This window comes from Diuraphis noxia, unplaced genomic scaffold (assembly GCF_037042655.1).
Source record: "Diuraphis noxia isolate RWA-SAM2 unplaced genomic scaffold, SU_Dnox_SAM2 contig0003, whole genome shotgun sequence".
Classification (NCBI taxonomy): Eukaryota; Metazoa; Arthropoda; class Insecta; order Hemiptera; family Aphididae; genus Diuraphis; species Diuraphis noxia.
In genome coordinates, this window is record NW_028301713.1 from 61668251 (window position 1) to 61688763 (window position 20513).

General features: G+C 30.1%; 1 protein-coding gene across 2 annotated transcripts; it reads left to right on the forward strand.

The window, feature by feature from the left end:
* Positions 1 to 234: 234 nt before the first annotated feature.
* Positions 235 to 17062, forward strand: LOC107163629 (protein obstructor-E-like). Of its 2 annotated transcripts, none has more exons than XM_089224098.1 (7): positions 235 to 394; positions 11444 to 11521; positions 11591 to 11648; positions 13698 to 13834; positions 14056 to 14250; positions 15137 to 15326; positions 16714 to 17062. In XM_089224098.1, the coding sequence occupies exons 1-7, from the start codon at positions 337 to 339 to the stop codon at positions 16751 to 16753; spliced, it is 756 nt and encodes a 251-aa protein (XP_089080224.1). In that variant the 5' UTR covers positions 235 to 336; the 3' UTR covers positions 16754 to 17062. The 2 variants fall into 2 exon arrangements, with proteins under 2 accessions (XP_089080224.1, XP_015366613.2); XM_015511127.2 differs by lacking the exon at positions 235 to 394 and adding an exon at positions 1255 to 1364.
* The last annotated feature ends 3451 nt before the right edge of the window (positions 17063 to 20513 follow it).

Sequence of the window (20513 nt, forward strand, 5' to 3'; positions counted from 1 at the left end):
CCTGTATAGTAGAAATATTGTAGCATATACAAAATAGGTATACGATGTGCATGTATACTCGGGCGAGATGAAAGAATGTTGTTCGGATCATCGCGTTATGCAACTTTTGATAATGTTATGGCGGACATTATAATAGTATTATATAGTCGTGTTCGTATTATATCGTACGCGGTTGTTCCTCGTCCCACTGCCGCCACCGCCACCGCAGCAAAGCCGGCCGAGACCATCGTCGTCGCAACGAGCACGCGCGTCGCTGCAGTGCGTTTTTGTCGCTCGAACCGATTCTTCCGAATACGTCTGACGCAAATTTTAAAATTATATTATTACACTCGTGTTATGTTTCGCGTAATCGTCGTCGTCGCGGTGATCGTGGCCACGTCGGTCATTTATGCAGGTCAGTGGTGCACATTGTTAATATTATAATATGATTACCTACGTCCTATATATATATATATATATAATAACTTACAACACGGCTGATAAAAGTATAATATATACGTCATATAAACGTAGAAGCACATCAGTTTGGAAAAAAATAAAAGAAGTCTGGAGAAACGTTTCTACAGCCCCCTCCCCTCTAAACACAATTTTATCAGATATAGTTCCTTTAAAAATAAATTCGTACACAAACTATTCTGATTTTCATCGTGAAAATTCTTATATAAATTCCGTGTAGGTACTAAAATTTAATTTAATTTAATTATTATAAATTAATATTTAGGGAAAACATTTAAAGAAAATCTATATTGTATATATAATATATATGTTACCTGCGAGTGGCTGCATCCGGACTATCGTTTTGATGTGCTTATATTATACGTGACCGGGTGACCGATCAATACATCTTTCGAGTCTCCCCGTCGACGAAGAGTTGCTTTATAAAAAAAAATAAGCGTTATTACGAGTACCTACGTACAATAAAGGTGACTTGCATTGTCAGTTTTTACGAAATGATTACAAGGCATCAGTCCCTCATCCGAGTAAAGTGGTAATCGCGCGAGAATTTTAATAAAATATTTTTAATTTTAATCACATTTAAAATTAATATGTAAATGTACAAACAACAACGATAAACACCATGTGACTTGGTCGCTGGTGCTACAGAAGCGACGCGAATCATAAAATTATATTGCAGTCTATAACAGATGCGTATGCGTTTCGTAATAGGTCGAATCGCGTGTTCTGTAATATTTCGTTTCAATTCCATTTCGGCTGCAAGACTGTAATTTTGCCGGATTACGTATTCGGTGGATGGACGCGCTCAACACAAATCATGCGTGCCATGTTTTTGTGCACAACAACTTACGCGGTGGCGCGGTGTCGTCCTCTCAAAACTACTTATTTTTTCTGTTCACATGCGTGGTGTAAGTATTTATCGATCCAATTAAACGATTTTCGCGACGTTGTTCACACACAAACGCGTATAATATCGTATTACTGTATAATAATAATAATAATAATAATAATAATAATGATAATAATAATAATATTATACATGTATTCTCAAACGCGCGTGGTTTTCGATTATTAAAACTTTCACATTCAGATTGTTCACATTATGCTTCATCTGCTCATCTATCAATTCTCGATCGGTTTGCGTGCACCCATGCGGCCATGCGGCGTTGGATTTATATTTCGATTCAACTGTACCGCATAATAATATTAATATCATTTCCACAGACGACCCATATTGATGTTATACTTAATGATGCGCACGACCTTCTTCTCATCGAAAAGAAATTTTATACAAAATTCATTTTATTGCACTATAGGTCGAGTGCAGGTCAATACGTAGTTTTGTAAACACAATGCAACATTTTAATAACGGCACAATATATAGAACACGGTTTATAAACGTTAAGTAATAATAATCGCATCGTATATTTTCCGCATTTGGTTGATGTGCATCGTTAATAGAACATTTCAAATGAATGATGCGAGTACCTATTCTCCAGCAATAACTATATAATTATACATAATTTCTTAATATTGCGTAGGAAGCATATAATAGGACATTAGGATTGAAATTGGACTTCTGAAACATTATAAATTGTGATTAGGTGATGCACTCTGGTTTTTCGTGGGAGTCGTAGACAATATAAAATATGATCCATTATAATTTTTCGTAATTTGCTTTCTTGTAGTCTGTATAGCCAACATTTGCATTCATAAGAGCTCAGTATGATTAAATACGTCTTGATAAAATATGAGATGGCATTGTTTAAGTAAACAATTTCTTTTACCGAACAAAAAGAAGATGAATTACACACATGGATTGTAATAAATCGTTTGTAAAAAAAAGCTATTTCTCGAGGAAAGTCCACTGATTTTAAAATAAAATGAAATATTGTAAATAATATATCAATAATTAAACTAATCTTTATCTACTAGGTGTGTTAAACTTTTGATTTGTTTGTTTAAAAAATAAAACAAAGTAATTAGTAAATAATAACAATATTAATTTAAAATAAGAAAGTTAGTAAAAAAAAATTATTTTTTTAATCTCACTTAATCTTAAGGTATCCATTTCATTCTTTCAAATATAAATTTCAATCTCTAGGATAAATTAAATACAAAGAATATAACAACGATAAATCACACTTTGTGTATTTATTGAAAATCTATAATGTTGTTTGTACCTATATGGCTATACCTTTACAAAAATTAAAACTCACATACGACAAGCATCGCATTTTCAATAGATAGGCATCGAAACATATTTACGCATTTAAACAGCATAGAACAATATAATATCTATAGGTATAGGTATCACTATAATATGTCAGTTAATCAAATGATTTACGCTGTTACTATCGAATAATAAGGATTGTGGGTTGCGTAGAATGAAATCTATTTGTGTTATAAAAATAAACATTTTTTTTTATCGATCAGCTAAATAAGCCCTTAAATGGAGTTAAAAAATAAGAGAACAATGTGATCAATCTAATCTAAGGCGAAAAATTTGATTCGGAGGGTTTTTTTAGAGAAATTGAACGTAACATTTATAGTGAAATTTCACTTGATCGGTATTTCATCGTTCAAGTTTAAAAAAGCTTACAGGCGTGGAATATAATGTATTATAATTTATTAGCCAAACGTGATTTTTTAAATTTGCAAGGACAATATTTCAATCGGGTGATCGATGTCGCCCAAGGACGAGGTCCTTCGAGATAATCATTTAAAGGCATCACTGGCCATTTGCCCAAAAACACGACTGCAGCAATACGTTTCGAACAATATCACGAGACGAAAACCTTAACCTTTAACTTTTAAATCCAGTTATAATTTTTCAAATACAGCATATTATAATAATGTTTTACTCGTCTACATCACACAACAGAGACGAAACGTTTGACTTTTCTGACTGCAGTCAACGAACATTAAAATTAAATCGTGTACACCTATATTATATATAAACGTATGTAATTTTATTACATCTTGCCATAACATCTCAAGATCCCAATAATATAATGGTCGGCATTAATCGTTGCATTTTTCCCTCTCGAAATTTATGAGCCACCGTGTGTGGTGTGAACTCTCTCCGTGTATACGATAAACTAAATATGGCATTATAATATCATTAAGTATAGTCGGGTCGAACGGCTATCATGATACACCTAATAGAGTAGAATTCCGCTCGTTGGCAAAATATATATTCAGATATGTTCGGCTGGTAGACGGTAGTTAAAACGTGTTATTAGTATTATCAGTAATGATTCCGTATTCTCGGCTCATTCTATGGGCGTAGTCGTTAATTCCCATCGTAGTATTTCCGTAATCAGAATAAAAAAAAACATTTCGTCCGATATACTTATTTGGCAACTATATAATATTGTGTATTCTATTTCCCTTCGTAAGGGATTTTATAACCATAATTTAAGACTGGTATTGATACGGTAACGGATCCTCGGCAACTTACAGGTTGCAGGAAAAAATAAAAATAGCAGATTTAATATTAAGAATACTATAGAATCTCTTAAAAACAGTTCGATTAAACACAATATGTAATATTCCGAAATTCTGGGCGTTAAAACCCCCTGCCACCGAATACAAAATCAAATATATAAATCATCATTAATAATATATGAAAAAAAACATATTCTAAATACAACAAAGTAATCTTATAAAAATGTGTGAAACATATGTTGTTATAGGCATTACAAGATCTTAAAAGTAATTATTATTCAAAAACATCACAACTCGCCTTCCAATTAGGTAACATCGGTCGTCTCAATTTATCATAGTATAATATCATGTCATAGAAAAACGCTTTGCATTAATATTACCATTATATAATACTATAATACATTAACAAAAAAAAATTGTGACTTATCCGATAAAATGTAACAAATCGTATACAAGTTTTATCTTTTATTCGCATAATAAATTCTGATAAAGAATTTCTAAGTTTGTTTTTATTAATTGAACAATCATTAAGTTAATCGAATGGAACTATTAAAATACCTCGAATAACTGGGCGTCAATTGTCTCGTAATACTATATGCTAGCTGAATCATCAAAACAGTAGTGATATTCATACCGTTTATTAATTATGTTTTAAATCAATTAATTGAACGATTTTCACAACAGAACGAGTTTTATACCTCAAAAGTTGATTCCAAATTTCCTCGACTAATATAAGCTTAATTATAATAATTATGAAAAATGTATTATTATTGATTATTATTTATTATAAAGAATATAAACCTAATATGACCTAACCTATATTTTACCTAATTATAAAATATTTGAACCAGAATTAAATTAATGGAAATATGTCCTTCAGAATGAGTGTCCAAATTCTGCTACCTATTGATACTTTAAGTAATATATTTATTGATTTCTTTCAAATATATGGTGTTTGATGTCAATATTAATAATTTTACCGATATCATCAACATGCCAGAAATATGCTTTTCGTTATTAAAAAGATTGAAGTCGTGCTGAAGAAATAGTACTCATTTTGTTGAAGTTTTTCTGTACAAATTGCATAAGTTATTAATAATTTTGAAATGGTGCCTCGAAAATTAGATTTTGTTCTATAAATTAAGAAAAATAATATTGGATTTATATTTTATTTTTTTATTTTACGTGTACACAGTACAAGCTTGATACAGCATTATAACTATCATAGGTATAATTAAAATAATATTAATTTATTAAATATATTAATTATATACAATATAATCTGTATTGTAATTTAACCCCCTATTTTCCTCCTACAAAAAAAAAAAAAAATTAAGACCATAATATTATACGCCACTTGGATGTACGCGCGGTACTGAATATAGTCTTCTAAATAAATAAAAATCAATTGCAACGACAAAATACATATAATTTCACGTTAGGTGATGAAGAATAGTCCATTCAAACAGCATTGCAGAGAATTATTCGGATCACAATCGGTTTTTTACTATGACGATGATAATCGGGCGCACACGGATGCCGTTTTTGAATTTGAATCGGGTAAGACACGTATTATTTGCACACGACTGAAATGAGTGGGGTCGAGCACGCGGCTCGGTCGTTATATAAGTGTCTATAATATTATTAAATAATATTATGAAAAAACCGCGAGCTCATCCTCTCCGGAGCTGCCGCCGCCGCTGCGTGATTACCTCGGGCTGAAATCCCGACCCGACTTTAACCTCCGACACTATCGCGTGCCTCGTCGTCGCGCCGACAGTCTCCCCTTTTAGTCGTCACAACGATCGAGTCGCCTCACCCACACCCCATCACACACCACCACTCCCAGCCAACCAACGAAAACACGACACGGAATCATCTGAGCGCCGTTGCGCAACGTTCCACCACGAACCTATCGTGAATCTTGTCCGCATGCAGCAGGCACAATTCACGATCCGACAGCACAAAAATGTGTCTATTGTTACTTGTTAGTTACGTTAATAGGTACGTCCAATCCGAGATACGTACATAATAAACAATAATTGAATTTATTACAACGACGAGCGCCTGTATCATATTATTCGCAACCCACGCATTTATTGTACTGCACCTATTACACTCACCACCTGCAGTCGCCCAAGAGTCATCGCAAAAATTCCACTGTATATGACTAACAATAACTACTTTACTCAACGTTGTCGTAGAATTTTGTGGTTCCCGTCAGTTCCAAATCACAAATTGTACGCACCCATCTGTATCAGTGGCGTACTCACGAGGTGATGGAGGGTTTTCTTAACTGTTTCATAATATACGTATTTAAATATAATATTTTTTTACCGAAAATGCCAAAAAAACAAACTAATACGCGGGCAACGCCGTGTCGGGACAGCTAGTAATAAATAAAAATTAAATTAATAATTGATTTTACTGAGTTTATAGTGGTTAATACGTCATTATTTACCAGTATCACGGTTATCAAACCGGATTGCAACACGACCATTGAACATAAAACTATAGCATGACCGCGTTATCAATTTAATAATTTGGTTTTATTGTGTATTGTGATGATAACGTTAACGTTCAGATTTCGCGTATCGTCCACTATTCTCTATTAAACTACAGTGGGATAGGGTGGAGGCGAAGTCCCCACTTTTGTGTTCTAATAAATGTTCAGACCTTCCCCCCTCAGAAAAATTCCTGAGAACGCCACTGATCCGTATGTAATGAATAAGTATTAAATTACCAATGATAGCATTGATCATAAATACTACTATAGTGATAATTGGTATTGTCATTGTGCATTATGATTTATTTATTTTAAATATTTATAGGCAGTATAGGTACATACAGTAGCATAATAGTTACAGAAATAAAATGTTAAAAAAACATTTGGAATACAGTCAAGGCAACCGGCCCGCTCTACGTCGTTATGGGATTTTTTTTAATAAAATAAAATAATATTTAATTAACTGTTCCTTTGTAACGTGGTCGGGGGAACGACCAGTTAAATATAAGATATCCAGTGAGAGTCGTAGGACTCTATAGATATAATTACCGTAGCCAGGGGTAGATATATATATATATATATAACAGGATCTTAAATATATTTAAATAACTAGGATTCCGTTTCAGTTATCATTAAGTTTTATTATAGATTAAACACTTACAAATAATAATACTCACAAGCTACTCGTATATAAATTATATTCTATCCAACTATCTGACTGTATCGTAGTTAAACGGAGTTCGATGTTTGTTGAGTGTTGAGGTCTAAGGTACACAGTGAACTACCTTACTTCATACATGGTGTGTATTGACCATAGGTCTTACAGTTATGAGTGTGTGTTAATATTATTGTATTGGTCAGCAGTTCATCGTACATAATGTTAAGTGTGTAGACGTGTAGTACATATATATATATTTAGGTATCATGTAACATATTATAATTGTTACACCTTGTTTGTTGTTCAAATATACACCAAATGGCAATGTTTGTATTAGGGAAGTGAGGAGAGTAGTTTGTATCACGTTAAAAAATATGCCGATTGTCACAGTAGTGTTTCCTTCTCTGCAGACGAATTAATTAACAAATATTTGGGAAGAACCCGTTTGGGCGCAGTATAAATAATTTACCTGAAAATTGTTTACACGTTTGGGCGCATACAATGAAAACACCTTTGGGCACAATAGTTATTGCCATAGGCGTGCGCACGGGTGGTGCAGCCTATGTCCCAGCTTTGAAAACTATTTTTTTATTCAAGTATGTTTATTGGCTTATTGGCATGGTGGCAAAAACGGCTATGGACCAATTGCGCCTAAAACAAAATTTGTATTTTAGGGTCAATATACCAATTGTACTGCATATATTTTTGGGTCAGTGTACCAATTGCGCTGCATATATTTTTGGGTCAGTGTACCAATTGCGCTTCTTATAATTTACGGTCAATATACCAATTGCGCTTGTATTAAAATTTGCCTGATATTTATTGATCAATTGATTACTAGCTAAAGTGACTGGTTTTAATATATTTTATAACAGTATCGTTCTAACTTGTGACTGATTAGTATATTTATTAATTTATTTGTATTATATATTTTTTTAAATTAGCATATTATTATTATACCTCGTGGTGACTAAATAAATTATTTTAATATTTAATGTAGGTAATTGTCCTGTTATACTTATGATTATATTCTCCTTTCCTCGTAGTGAAAAAATGTATTATTGATCAAATATATTATTCTGTAAACTAACCAAATTATATTATTCTAAATTGTAATGCCAAGTTTAAATTATTATTTAAAAAAAATATTATTATTATTAAAGCATGCAAAATACAAACATCATGATTACCTTAAACTCAAAATTTTATTACTTTATGATTTAACCACCTATTCTCTGATTATTATTAGTATTATTTTATTTTAGATTTCATTAACTAAACTGTATAAACCTTGTAAAACTGTTTAATACATGTAAAAAATGTATAGAGCGCAATATTGGTCTATCGACCCTAAAATTTTTAGGGCGCAATTGGTATATCGACCCTTAAATGTTTAGAGCGCAATTGGTATATGAAAAGATAATTTTAAGCGCAATTGGTAAACTCCCGCAAAAACAGTAGTGAATACTTAATAGTGATAAATTGTAAAATAGGAATGCATCACCTGCACGCCTATGGTTATTGCAACTAGTAATCGAAAGTATATTAAATATTATCTAATCTAATAAGTACTTAATCGTTTGATTTTTAGACCATAATACTATTGGAAAATACCACACCAAATTTTACACCTAAACTTTAGTAAAATATGTTAATATATGAAAAGAAATTAATGCGCCCAAACGTACTTTTATAAAGGGAAATATTACGCCCAAACGTGTTATGGATTTACGCCCTAAAGTGTTCTGTTCTGGGTAAATGCGCCCAAACGTATTTCCCCCCAAATATTTAGATATGTCAATGACAATTTTACCATGAATTGACGTGGTACACACTTAAACCGATATAGCATAAGCATCATATTTTAAATTAGTTCATTTTTTTCTAGAGTTAAGGCGGATTATACAGGTAGTGTAATATGTATAAAAAAAAAATGGTGCTGGTATAAACAAAAATATGCATTCTTATAAATTATCCGTTTGTTAAAGAATAATATCGAACATAGTTTTTATTAACCTAATAAATTTAATATCCACCACCTCTTGATTTTATCCACTTCGAAGTTAGCCGCTGCCATATGCGATATACTTGTATTTGAAATCGACAATACATTGCAATAGATTATAGATTTTATAATACCTACGCGGCTACGCTTATGTAACAAACAAATATTACGCCAGAATGTCAATAGTTATTGAATTCGAACTACGGTTTGCAATAAAGTTTTGATTGAAAACGTTATTAAATAATGACATGGTCAAATGCCTGCCACCACATTTCAATTGATGTTAATCTTTTTTATCGAGTAAACGATAAACAACATTTCAGTTACACGAACCGTTTTGTCTTTTGACACATTTTTACTTTTTCACATTTTCGCTCTTCTACACTACCTATGTAAGCTATTCCATAATTATAGATAAAACGTAAAAGTGTAGGTACAACACATATAATATTAAACTCGTTTTTGTCATACATGAGATAAACCAACCGATTTAGTCAGTAAAATATTGTACAACTAATCAAATTAAACAACTTACATAGACATCACTACTTAAACTTAATCATACCAGTAACAACGATAATTATTAATAAACCTCATTGAAAACAAATTAAATATATAGTTATATGCTTCTGGCGTACTTAAAATTGCTTACATACCAACACCACAAAAAATGTGTGAAAATAATGGTTGGAGATAAAAATATAAAGTTAGTTCGTTTACCGCATAATTCTACCTATAAAGCCAAGGTTAAAAGTTCAAATGGTACCTATACTTTTTTAAAAACAAAACATGATATTAAAATAAGTATAATGGTTTAGTTTCAAATGTCATCGTGACAAGAGAAGTGGCGCGGCGATTATTATTCAACGCAAAAGGTTATCATCGTCAAGAGCTATAAAAACTTTGGCATTACGACGCACCGTTTCACATTATATTATTACCAATGACATTACCTCTAAACCTGATGATAAAATATTAAATACATACCAAAATCGAATTTCATTGTTGTGAAAGATCATAAGCAACCGCAGACTGTAAGTCCGCCAGAGATTGTGTACGGATAAAATAATACGCGCATACTACACGTCTATATTAATAGCTCTAAACAGTAATCTATTATAAACAACGTAAAACTATCATACAGTAAATTTATTCAAAACGCTCAACTGATCAAGTCTCCAGGCGGTCGGCGCAAGTGGTCGTCGGGCGACGCGTATTCAAAAGAAAAAAAAACCATAAATCGCCACCCGTTGTGTAATAATTAATAATAACGGCATGCGTTTAACTTTAAAACCGATATTGTAATAGTAGGTAATACCTATTGTAATAATACTTCAACGACGACTGCGTTACAAATAACGTTTATTAGCGCATACAATATTTTCCGATACCTTGAATAGATATCATAACATTATCGTTACTATTTCGTCGATACGATAAACGCAAAGTTATATCATACCAATAATGTAATACATATTATGATTTTTGTGCTGTCCCTATTGAGGGGAGGGAATAGGCTTGTAAAACGATCGTGATAACGTTTTCTTTTTAGCTTCTTTAATAATGCAAACCGTTACTTCTGGATGATTAGTATAAATCTCATATGAAACAGAATTATAAAAACATAACTTAACTTTTTCTTTAGTAGTAGGTAACACAATGTCAAAATCTGTGCATTTTTATATATTTTTATCTTACCATCGTGTAATTATTAAAAATATGTTTAGAATGCTTCGAAATTAATAGGTACAATAAACATTTGGAAATTTTAAACACATAAAAGTACCTACCAATTATGTATTTTAGAACTAAATGATATCAGAATTTAATACGTCACCCGACCACACAACTTTTATTGGACAGTAAAGAAAAGTTGCTCGATAAAACTTTTTGCCTACCTACCAAAATTGTTATCTATTTCTTGTAAGGAAATAACAAATTGTAAATTTGTGTTAAAAAAAATCTATTATTTTTATAGAATAAGTTAATAGGTAATGTGATGTATATGGTGTATGCGATTATTTATGTAGGTACAATAATACTCGTATGTCCTCGATTCGGGTACCTTTATTATTATATAATATAAACCATATAGCAAAATTAATGTAGGTGCAGTCAATCAGATAATATGTTATAGGGTTTTTTCCATGGAGGAGGGGAGTTATGGGTCTAAGACAGTTGTGAGAAGGACCCCACAAGCATGCAAACGAAAATATCGTAGACAGAGACGAATATGAAAAAATGTTACTGCTGGTAGTTCTGTCTATATAGTTTATACTCTAGTATAGTCTCTACTGTACCTATATCATTTATTATATGGATAGACATTATCGTAGGATCGCATAATTTATTATATTATTTATTTTAGGTGGCGTCACGCGCAGGACGGTCAGGAGGCAGCGACAGTATTTGGATAACAGCGGATACGATCGCGATGTGGCCACAAGTACGTAGGCGACACACTGCATGAAATTAATAGTCAGACAAACTTTTGCCTAATTTTTGTCGTGTTCAGGTAGTGACGTTTGTCCAGAAAGAAATGGACGGTACCCGTTGGGCAACCAGTGCGACAAGTGAGTTTGGACGTATGTCATTATAAGTCATAACATTATCATGTTGGGGAGAAAAGTAGGTACATAATAATATAGGCTGTGGATAGAGTCCCGGAAAAATCGGGATTGTTGATAACAATCTTATCAGTCCCGGACAATTATTTATCATATTACGCATGCGCGGGGACTTAAACAATTCACAAAAAAAGGTGTACAATAATTACCATACAGCCGGGACCGTAATTTACCACTACTACTAGTCCCGTACACTTAACATTTTTTTATTGGTTTCGCGTATTCCTTGATCCTTTAATAGCTAGTAGCTACCCGTCTAAACAATTTTTAAAATATTATTACACTATAACTAAAATCGAATAACCAAGTTTATATATTTTGTAAATAAATTACATCATGTTGGTTTCACAAAAATTCACAATAATTATTAGTTAAGCATGTTATTACTGTTTATAAATTATAATATTAATTAGCAATATTGACAATACCAGTTTTTTTTTTTGGTATACTGGTTAAATTTACACACTTGGGGTGATTACGGGTACGGTAATTATTGTACACCTTTTTTTGTGAATTGTTCAAGTCTCCGCGCATGCGCAATATGATAAATAATTTTCCGGGACTGATGAGATTGTTATCAACAATCCCGATTTTTCCGGGACTCTATCCACAGCCAATAATATATGGCATGGGTACGTGTGCATATTATAATTGAACAATGAACAGAGATAACCCCAATGTGCATTGTGCATCGAAAACCTTTACTAGTTGTCGTCGCGTCAGCTTATTATTTGGCCACAGAATATTACAGCTTGATCAGCATGACACAATTTAAAAGGAACAATAATATCGTAGAATAAACCATAACCATTAAGACTAAAATTAATTTTATTATGTCTTTATTTTTTGTACAATTTATAGTCTAGTAGTTTAGTACATAAATGTATTTTTTATTTTTGTAAGCTATAGGTACCTACGGGATTAGCTAAAATCCTCATGGTTTTTAGATAATTTAAAGTCATTTCAAAAAAACATTTATTTTTTTAGATAAATAATATATTTTAGAATATTTTATTGTTATAATTGGTTACTTAAGTTTTCTTCGGTTTTGAATGATAGTAGGTACAGTACATTTTTAATTTCATACTTCTAAGCAGAATATTTTTTTTAGAATTAAATATTTATAAATATAGGAATTAATTAGTTGTAGAAGTATTCCCGTAAAGGTTATACCAAATATGAGCAGAATACCTAGTCGTGGATCAATGATTTGCTACGTGTACCTATTATACCACTATGCCACTCTACTCCACTCATCTAAATATGTACTTTTATAGTTTTAAATGTACATACGAACATACATTGATTAATGAAAGATGTATATATAATATAGATGAATGCGATATAAGTATATTTGCAAAATGTTGAGCCAATTAGTTTGGTAGTTTCAAAGTTTATAAGCCTCATCTATCAATATGCATTCATTTTTATATAGATATAGGTAAATAAATAGATGATATACCTACATATTGAAATTAACAAAACAAATATTCTACATTCTAAAATGTATAGAACTTGGAAAAATATAACAGTGAAAAATGTATTCCCAAATCCACTGTGAACATTTTTTGAACAAATTATAATGTTTAAATTTACCTACAAAAGAATCACTATGTATATTTTAGTAAAGGTAGTAATGTATTTAGGTGTATCAGATAACTATAATAGAAATTTTCTCACGAATTAATTGTATGAAAGAAATAGGTAATAAAAAATGTCATTAGTACTTCAGTATTTTTACTAAAGTATACTGATTATTTAGTGAAGTTTAAAAAATTAATTTATTCATTATTTTTATAATTTTATACAATACATACTCCATAAGCTTTTTGAAAATATATTAAAATATATGTTTACAAAATTCAATTTGTTCCTATTCCCTGTATCTTTAATTCTTTTATTTTAACGACGTGTTTATCCACTATAACTTTTTATAACTTTTATGCAACTTTAAAAAAAAAAATTTCGTTGTAAATAAAATATATATTGTATCAGATATTTACAATGCGAGAATGGTGTACCTGCAGAAAAATTATGTCCCGACGGACTGTTCTTCAACTCAAAGTCATCGATATTCTCTTATCCGTGTCAATATCCACCTGAAGTAGATTGCGAGGGAAGAACTCAATTGCGTAAGTTCTATTTACTCGTAAATCAATAATTTGATTGTAGTTTCCATTTACAGCATTCTTATGGATTATGTGCCAAGGTTTTAAATTAGGTAACTATTTGAAACTCGACGGAAATCAGCAAAATCTGAAAAATGTTCAAAGCAATTATTTATAAATAATTTTATTTATTTACCTATTATAGTTCACCGATAAGAAATGTCTTAAATCTAAAACTTTTGCAGAACCCCCGCAGCCAACCAGCGACTGTCCAAGACAATTCGGTTACTTTCGGCTGGGGGACGAGACAAAATGTGGTCAGTTTCTAAACTGCGTAAATGGAATAGGATACAAATTTGACTGCCCCGAAGGGTTGGCATTCAACGAGTTAACGTTTAGATGTGACTGGCCGGATCAGGTGGACACGTGCGACGCAGAAGGTAGATTACAAATATAATTATGTAAAAATGTATACAATATACGTTGTGTTACTTCGATCACATTATAATTTATAATATGTAAAAAACTAAAAAGAAAAGCTCTTGAAATAATATAAATAGTGAATATTACAGCACATTTTTATGAACCCGATTCTCCTTAAATTTACATTCGGCGACTGTAATTAGTTTTCATATATCTAATTAAGAATTGAATGTACTTACATCGAGCATAAAGATTATAAACATTAAACATTTAAATTATTGACGATCTCTGATCGCGATGTGTTTGTATAAATACCAAACACGGGACGAATCACGAATATATTATTATACGAGCAGCTAGTATATAATATTATTAATCAGATAGTTTTATAGAAAAACGTCAATATATTATTATATTGAGGAAAATTTAAATCAATTTACCAATATTTTTATAATATTACACATATTTCATACAGTTGATGTTGAATACGTAGCTACGTATTAGTTCAGCAAACCGTATTCGTTATTGGCTACACAAATTTTAATTGAAAAGACGCAAACTCGAAATTTCAGTAGCAATGGTTTTTTCTTGTTATAATTACATATACCACTTGGTGATTATATATGAATAAAACAATTTTAAAAACCATTATAAATCCCATAGGTACAATATTATATACTTGAAATGGGAATTACATAACAAAAATCACGAATTATGTTATGAAACTATTTCGTGTTCAGCCAAATCAATATAATCGTCGTACATATATATAATTTAAAATTTAAATTATATTTGTTTGCACAACAACTATAACTATATAACATTTAATATTGTAATATCTACATGTGGCCAAAAATATGTAAGAATTGATCAATTAATTAATCCTTGTACAATAATTTACAGCATTTCTTGGGTTTAGATGCCCACCCGAAGAAAATCCGCTGGAAGGTCACAAACTCCATCCTAACTCAGTGGATTGTCAAAAGTTTTACCTTTGTGTTAGCGGTAGACCTCGGCTATACAATTGTGGAACCGGACTAGGATTCAATGAACTCATTGGTGCTTGTGACATCAGGGAAAACGTAACTTCGTGGTAATTACAAATAGTTTTATTACATTTATGTGCACAACGCATATCTTTAAATTGGTAATAATGTTTATAGACTTATAGCTATTAGCTGTACACGCCTCTTAGGTAATATTTTAAGTGACTATGCTTATGCTTATGATTCACTGGTATTATGTTACAACGGAATCGGATATTATACTACCTACGTAATTGAAATAAATAGTTGAAATATAATATTTTAAAAATAATTTAGTCATATCTGCGTAATACACTAGTCATTAATACGTACATAAAAATTATTTTAATGGAAAATACTACATTTATCTAAAATAAATTTAAATTAAATTAAGCATTTTCTATAAACTTCAGTTTTTATTCCAAATATCAATGACATAATGACCGAATGACAATAACATTTTGCAACAAATGCAAAAAAAATGCCTTACACCTATAATTGATATTAAAGACGACATAAGTTTTTTTTAAAGCCTTTTTTAGATTTGTAGTAAAGTTTTAGATGTATTATATATATTATTATTCCTATGCAGTTTTACTAAATATGGTTATACTACAGGGTTTATATAACCCTCGACGGTTTCCTCGTTACAAAAATCTATTACTAAAAATTATGTTATATAATATAAACTTCATAGTGCTTAATAAAAATAAATATATATTAATATTAGGTACATAGGTGTGCGCACAGGGAGTGCCGAGGGTGCCTGGGCACCCCCGGACTCTTCACCCAAAACAGCAAGGGCCCTAATTATTATTATTATTTAAGTGTAAATTTTAAACCTTGAAAATTCCAAGTATTATAAAACAGTATCAATATGCTTTTATTTTTACGAAAAAATAAGAATTCCCATCGAACAGAATCATGTGTTCTATAACATTATATATATATATATAACATTTTTGTTATAGTTATTAATAAATTATAAATGGTTTACTCAGTTCGCTGATAATATTGTCAAATTTCATAGAATATTTTGATGTAATATTTATTTTATTACAATGTATAAAATAAAATAAATTATTTTAGTGCATTTTATATATATATATATTTTGCTGTACCTATAGGCTATAATGACTTTCAAAATTATTGTGGGCCCTAATTTATAGTATGCACCCCCGGAACCAAAAGTCTGCGCACGCCTATGATTAGGTATACCTGTTTTGGTGCAGTACAAAATCATAACAGTATAATATAGTACCTATGCCGATCTATTAATTTTTATATTGTTAATATTGTTCACAAGTAACATGCAGTTTATTCTAATAAATAAATAATTAGTTATAACAACTATTTTAATCTATAGAGTATAGTTATGGATAATGTTTTAAAAACATACTGCATACGAGAGTGTGCAGAATAAAAAATAAATTTTAAATGTTTAAATTGTTTCAGTTACTCCAGGACACCAGATAACTTTGTTCGACTAGGATGATATTGAAAAAGCGTTTCGACAACTATTATATGAATATTAATGGGAGTTACCTTTTATTTCGACTCGTCCCTGTCGGATAAATACATATTACATGCACAACTCAAAAGTTGTAATAATGTGTAATACTGTAATGTGACTATTATATTATATTTTATTTTATCCTTGTTGTAATTAATCTTTAAACATTATACGTGCCAATATAAAATATTTTGTTAGAAATTAAATTCTCTCTAGTTTATGATTTCTTTTAAAAATAACTAATTCGTAATATCATTGAAAGTTAACATAATATACAAATATGAAACATTAGTATTGTTTGTTGTTATATTTATGTAATATTAAATTTTTTTTTATGTGTCATTAATATTGAATAAGTATTATTATTATAATCTAAGTTGATTTACACAAATGTATAATATATATACAATTTGATGTACTTACAATAAAATGGTTGGTACTTATAACACATTTTATTTCATGAGTTATTTTAATAAAGTTTTTACAAATATTAAGATAAAGCAAAAGTTCAATGCAAAGTATATTATACAATCAACATTAATCAAAATTATCAGTTTTTAAATTTTGGGCACTTTTTTATCATGTTATCGACGACGCTGCCGGAACTACTTGCGCATTGTGTAGACACCGTGACTGGCTGAAATAAAATATAGTAAGCACAGTGTGAAAAAAATCCCACCTTAAGGCATTTAACATTCTAAAAAGAATAACTGAAAAGTTATTGTGAATCGTTAACATATCCTATCCATTTTAGAATAACAGACAGCAAGTTACTTATAATTATTGGTATACCGAAAAAATAATAAAATATATAATTCTGCTCAACAAAATGTTACGTTTAAGAAGCATAATATATTATATAATATCATATATACTGTTTAGTGTTTACATAGGTACTAATTAAACGTTCAATGATGGAATATCTGGACCAGAATCTTAAAACTTCGTCTATGATCGTTGCCACCATACACAATATATGGCTATATTCTCAGTGGTTGGTGGTGCATATGGAAATTTGGTAAATGTTAATAAAAAATCTGACCCCTCATGGTGTTAACACGAACCTACGAAAAGTTGGTTTGCAGCTGAAACTATTAGTAACAGTGACATCGGCAATTAATGCTTTGCTTAATTCAGGAAATTGTATTGCGCCTTTTAAAAATATCTAAGGCAGCAAATATGTTTTCTTTTATGTATGTGTAGCAGCGTGCATATGGCCCCTAATTTTGTGAGTAAATTTCAATTAAACTGATTTCATCTCGAATACCTGCTATATCTCAGATTCAGTTTGGTTAAAGTAAAGGTTTGGAAAAATAAAATATTTTCTTTTCTATGGAGTGGCAGAGTTATTAGATAGGGGAAGGGGATCATTAATTGTTTCATTCGTCGTTTATAGCTTATTATTTTTATTCACATTTTTTAGGACTTAATTTTTTTTTTTAACAATATTAAGGCAAGGTATGTACAATTTTAGAAGGATAAATTTCGGCTGGAATTCGTATATGTTATTCGATTCCAAAGATGACCATCAATCCATCATAGATGTTTATAATGATTATAACGTGATTAAAATCATTTTAGATTAGAAATAGGTGGTAGAGAAGCCAACAGTTTTCTCTAAAATATGTGGTTTCACGTTGATTGATAAAACTGAATCTATAACTTATTAAAAAAATTGAACACTGCACTAGGTCTGAGGCAAAATATATTAATAAGATAAACGACACTTAAAATAAGCATAGTGCATAGATAACAATAGCATGTGTGCACTTCAGCACTTGTCGGTTATTATCACATGAAATTGGTCATAAAAATATTCCAAAAATATATCTTCTAAGTTTCAAAGCATATAAGGCTATAATATGTTCAGCGAAAAATAACACAGTGGCACGAAAAAAATCAGTTATTCTGCATTTCAGCATATCTCCACATGGCACTTTTCCGTGGTGGAATCGAACTCGATAACATGGTGTGGCAAAATCAGTGTATTTTCTCGCTGTTCATAGAAAAATGTATGTACCTACCTATACGTAATTTGAACTTAAAACGCTCATAGAAATTTAATTTAAATTTCCAGTAGACATTTTTTATTTTGATAAAAGTAGATAAACCTATGAAGAATCAATGTATTGAATTTTCAAATATAAGATTTAAAGTTATTAATTTTATAAATTTCTAACTCAAAATAATTTGGATATTCTCATGATTTTTACGTATTTTTTTCGAAATTCGAACTTTTAAATTCTTTAAAACAAAAATTGTGATTTTGTATTTTTAACATTTTTTAAGTATTGTAACATAATACTAGATGCCTTGTATTCAATTTTAAGCTTTTTTACACGACGAATTAAATTTTATTGACATTTATAGAAAAAAAGCTAAAAAATTAAGAACTGAAGTTTGAAAGTGTCTTTAAACAGCTTAAAACAAATCAAAATGTTATTTCAAAAATTTTACGGTTTATAGTTAATGCTATACAACATTACACACATTCAGCTATAAACATTCAGTGAAAATGTAATGTATTTATATTCTATAGTACATAATTTATTTTAGAGTTACACCAAGTTACAACCAGTTTAGCGTATAAGTTCCCATTTTTCCTTAATTTTTTTGTTATTACTAGCGCTTTTGAAAACTGAGAATTTTCTATTTTGACTACCCTAAACACAAAATAGATTCACTTTCCTATCGGAAAAACTTCTGAAGTTGAAAATCGATATATTATATTTCAACCAATTATCGTGTTTACCGATAAATAAATAAATAAATAAATAAACATACCTCATATTAAAATCAATACATTCATCGTTAAACATTTTTTTTTTTTTAAATATATTCACTTAAATATAAAACCGATTACGTATGTGTATTTATTTTAGTTATTTTTCAGTTGTTCAAAATGAAATGCATAATTAATGATAACTTATAATGTCTTAAACGAAAAAATACAAATTCACTAACAAATAAGTATAGTATGTTTTATAACACATTATAGATATACATGGTGATTCATTAGGCATGCTCACTCCTCTTTTTCTTTTTGAAAAACAGAAGTTTGTATCACCAAAAGACACTCCTTAAGTAGTACTAAATATCTCAAGAACTCAAAAAATATGATCTTTGAGTATATTTAAATATTCCAAAAATTAAATTTTGAATAACTTCATTACCTACAAAAGAAAAGAGAGGTGAGCATGCATTAGTGAATCACTCTGTATATGGATTACTTTATATTTAGAATTTAGATACACCATCGCTTTCGCCAATAATATAGGTTTCCCTGTCATCTCAAAAGTATGGATTGTTTATTTAATTAATTATGATATAAGTGAGTTAGCATAAGGTTAAATTATTTTACATTTATGCCATATAAAATAAATATATAAAAACCTACAGTACCTTCCCTTACAGTTCCCCAGGCTAATGACCTCATTTGTCGAAGCCTTAACCCTAATAATAATAAAAAAATAGATAAATATAATTTTAGGTTAATGCTGAAAATTTAATATAAATATATCAATTATTATTATTATTTTTATAGAAAAATTTTAAATTAAAAAAATAGTTTTATTAAAATATATGAAATTGAACAAGCACATAATATCTCTAAAACTATAAATATATAACATGTCTTCTATTCACCATAAGTCCATAATTTATTCGTAGTAAATAGGTATGAATATTGGGTATCGTCGGTATCGATAATAGTTATAACTATAGATTTCGTAATTATACGTAT

Bases quoted from the DNA above. Each gene is read 5' to 3' on its own strand.
- LOC107163629 (XM_015511127.2), top strand. From the start codon at position 1,274: ATGCGTGCCATGTTTTTGTGCACAACAACTTACGCGGTGGCGCGGTGT. The intron at 1,365-11,443 runs GTAAGTATTTAT...TATTTATTTTAG, and splicing joins TTTCTGTTCACATGCGTGGT to GTGGCGTCACGCGCAGGACG. The intron at 13,835-14,055 runs GTAAGTTCTATT...AAACTTTTGCAG, and splicing joins CGAGGGAAGAACTCAATTGC to AACCCCCGCAGCCAACCAGC.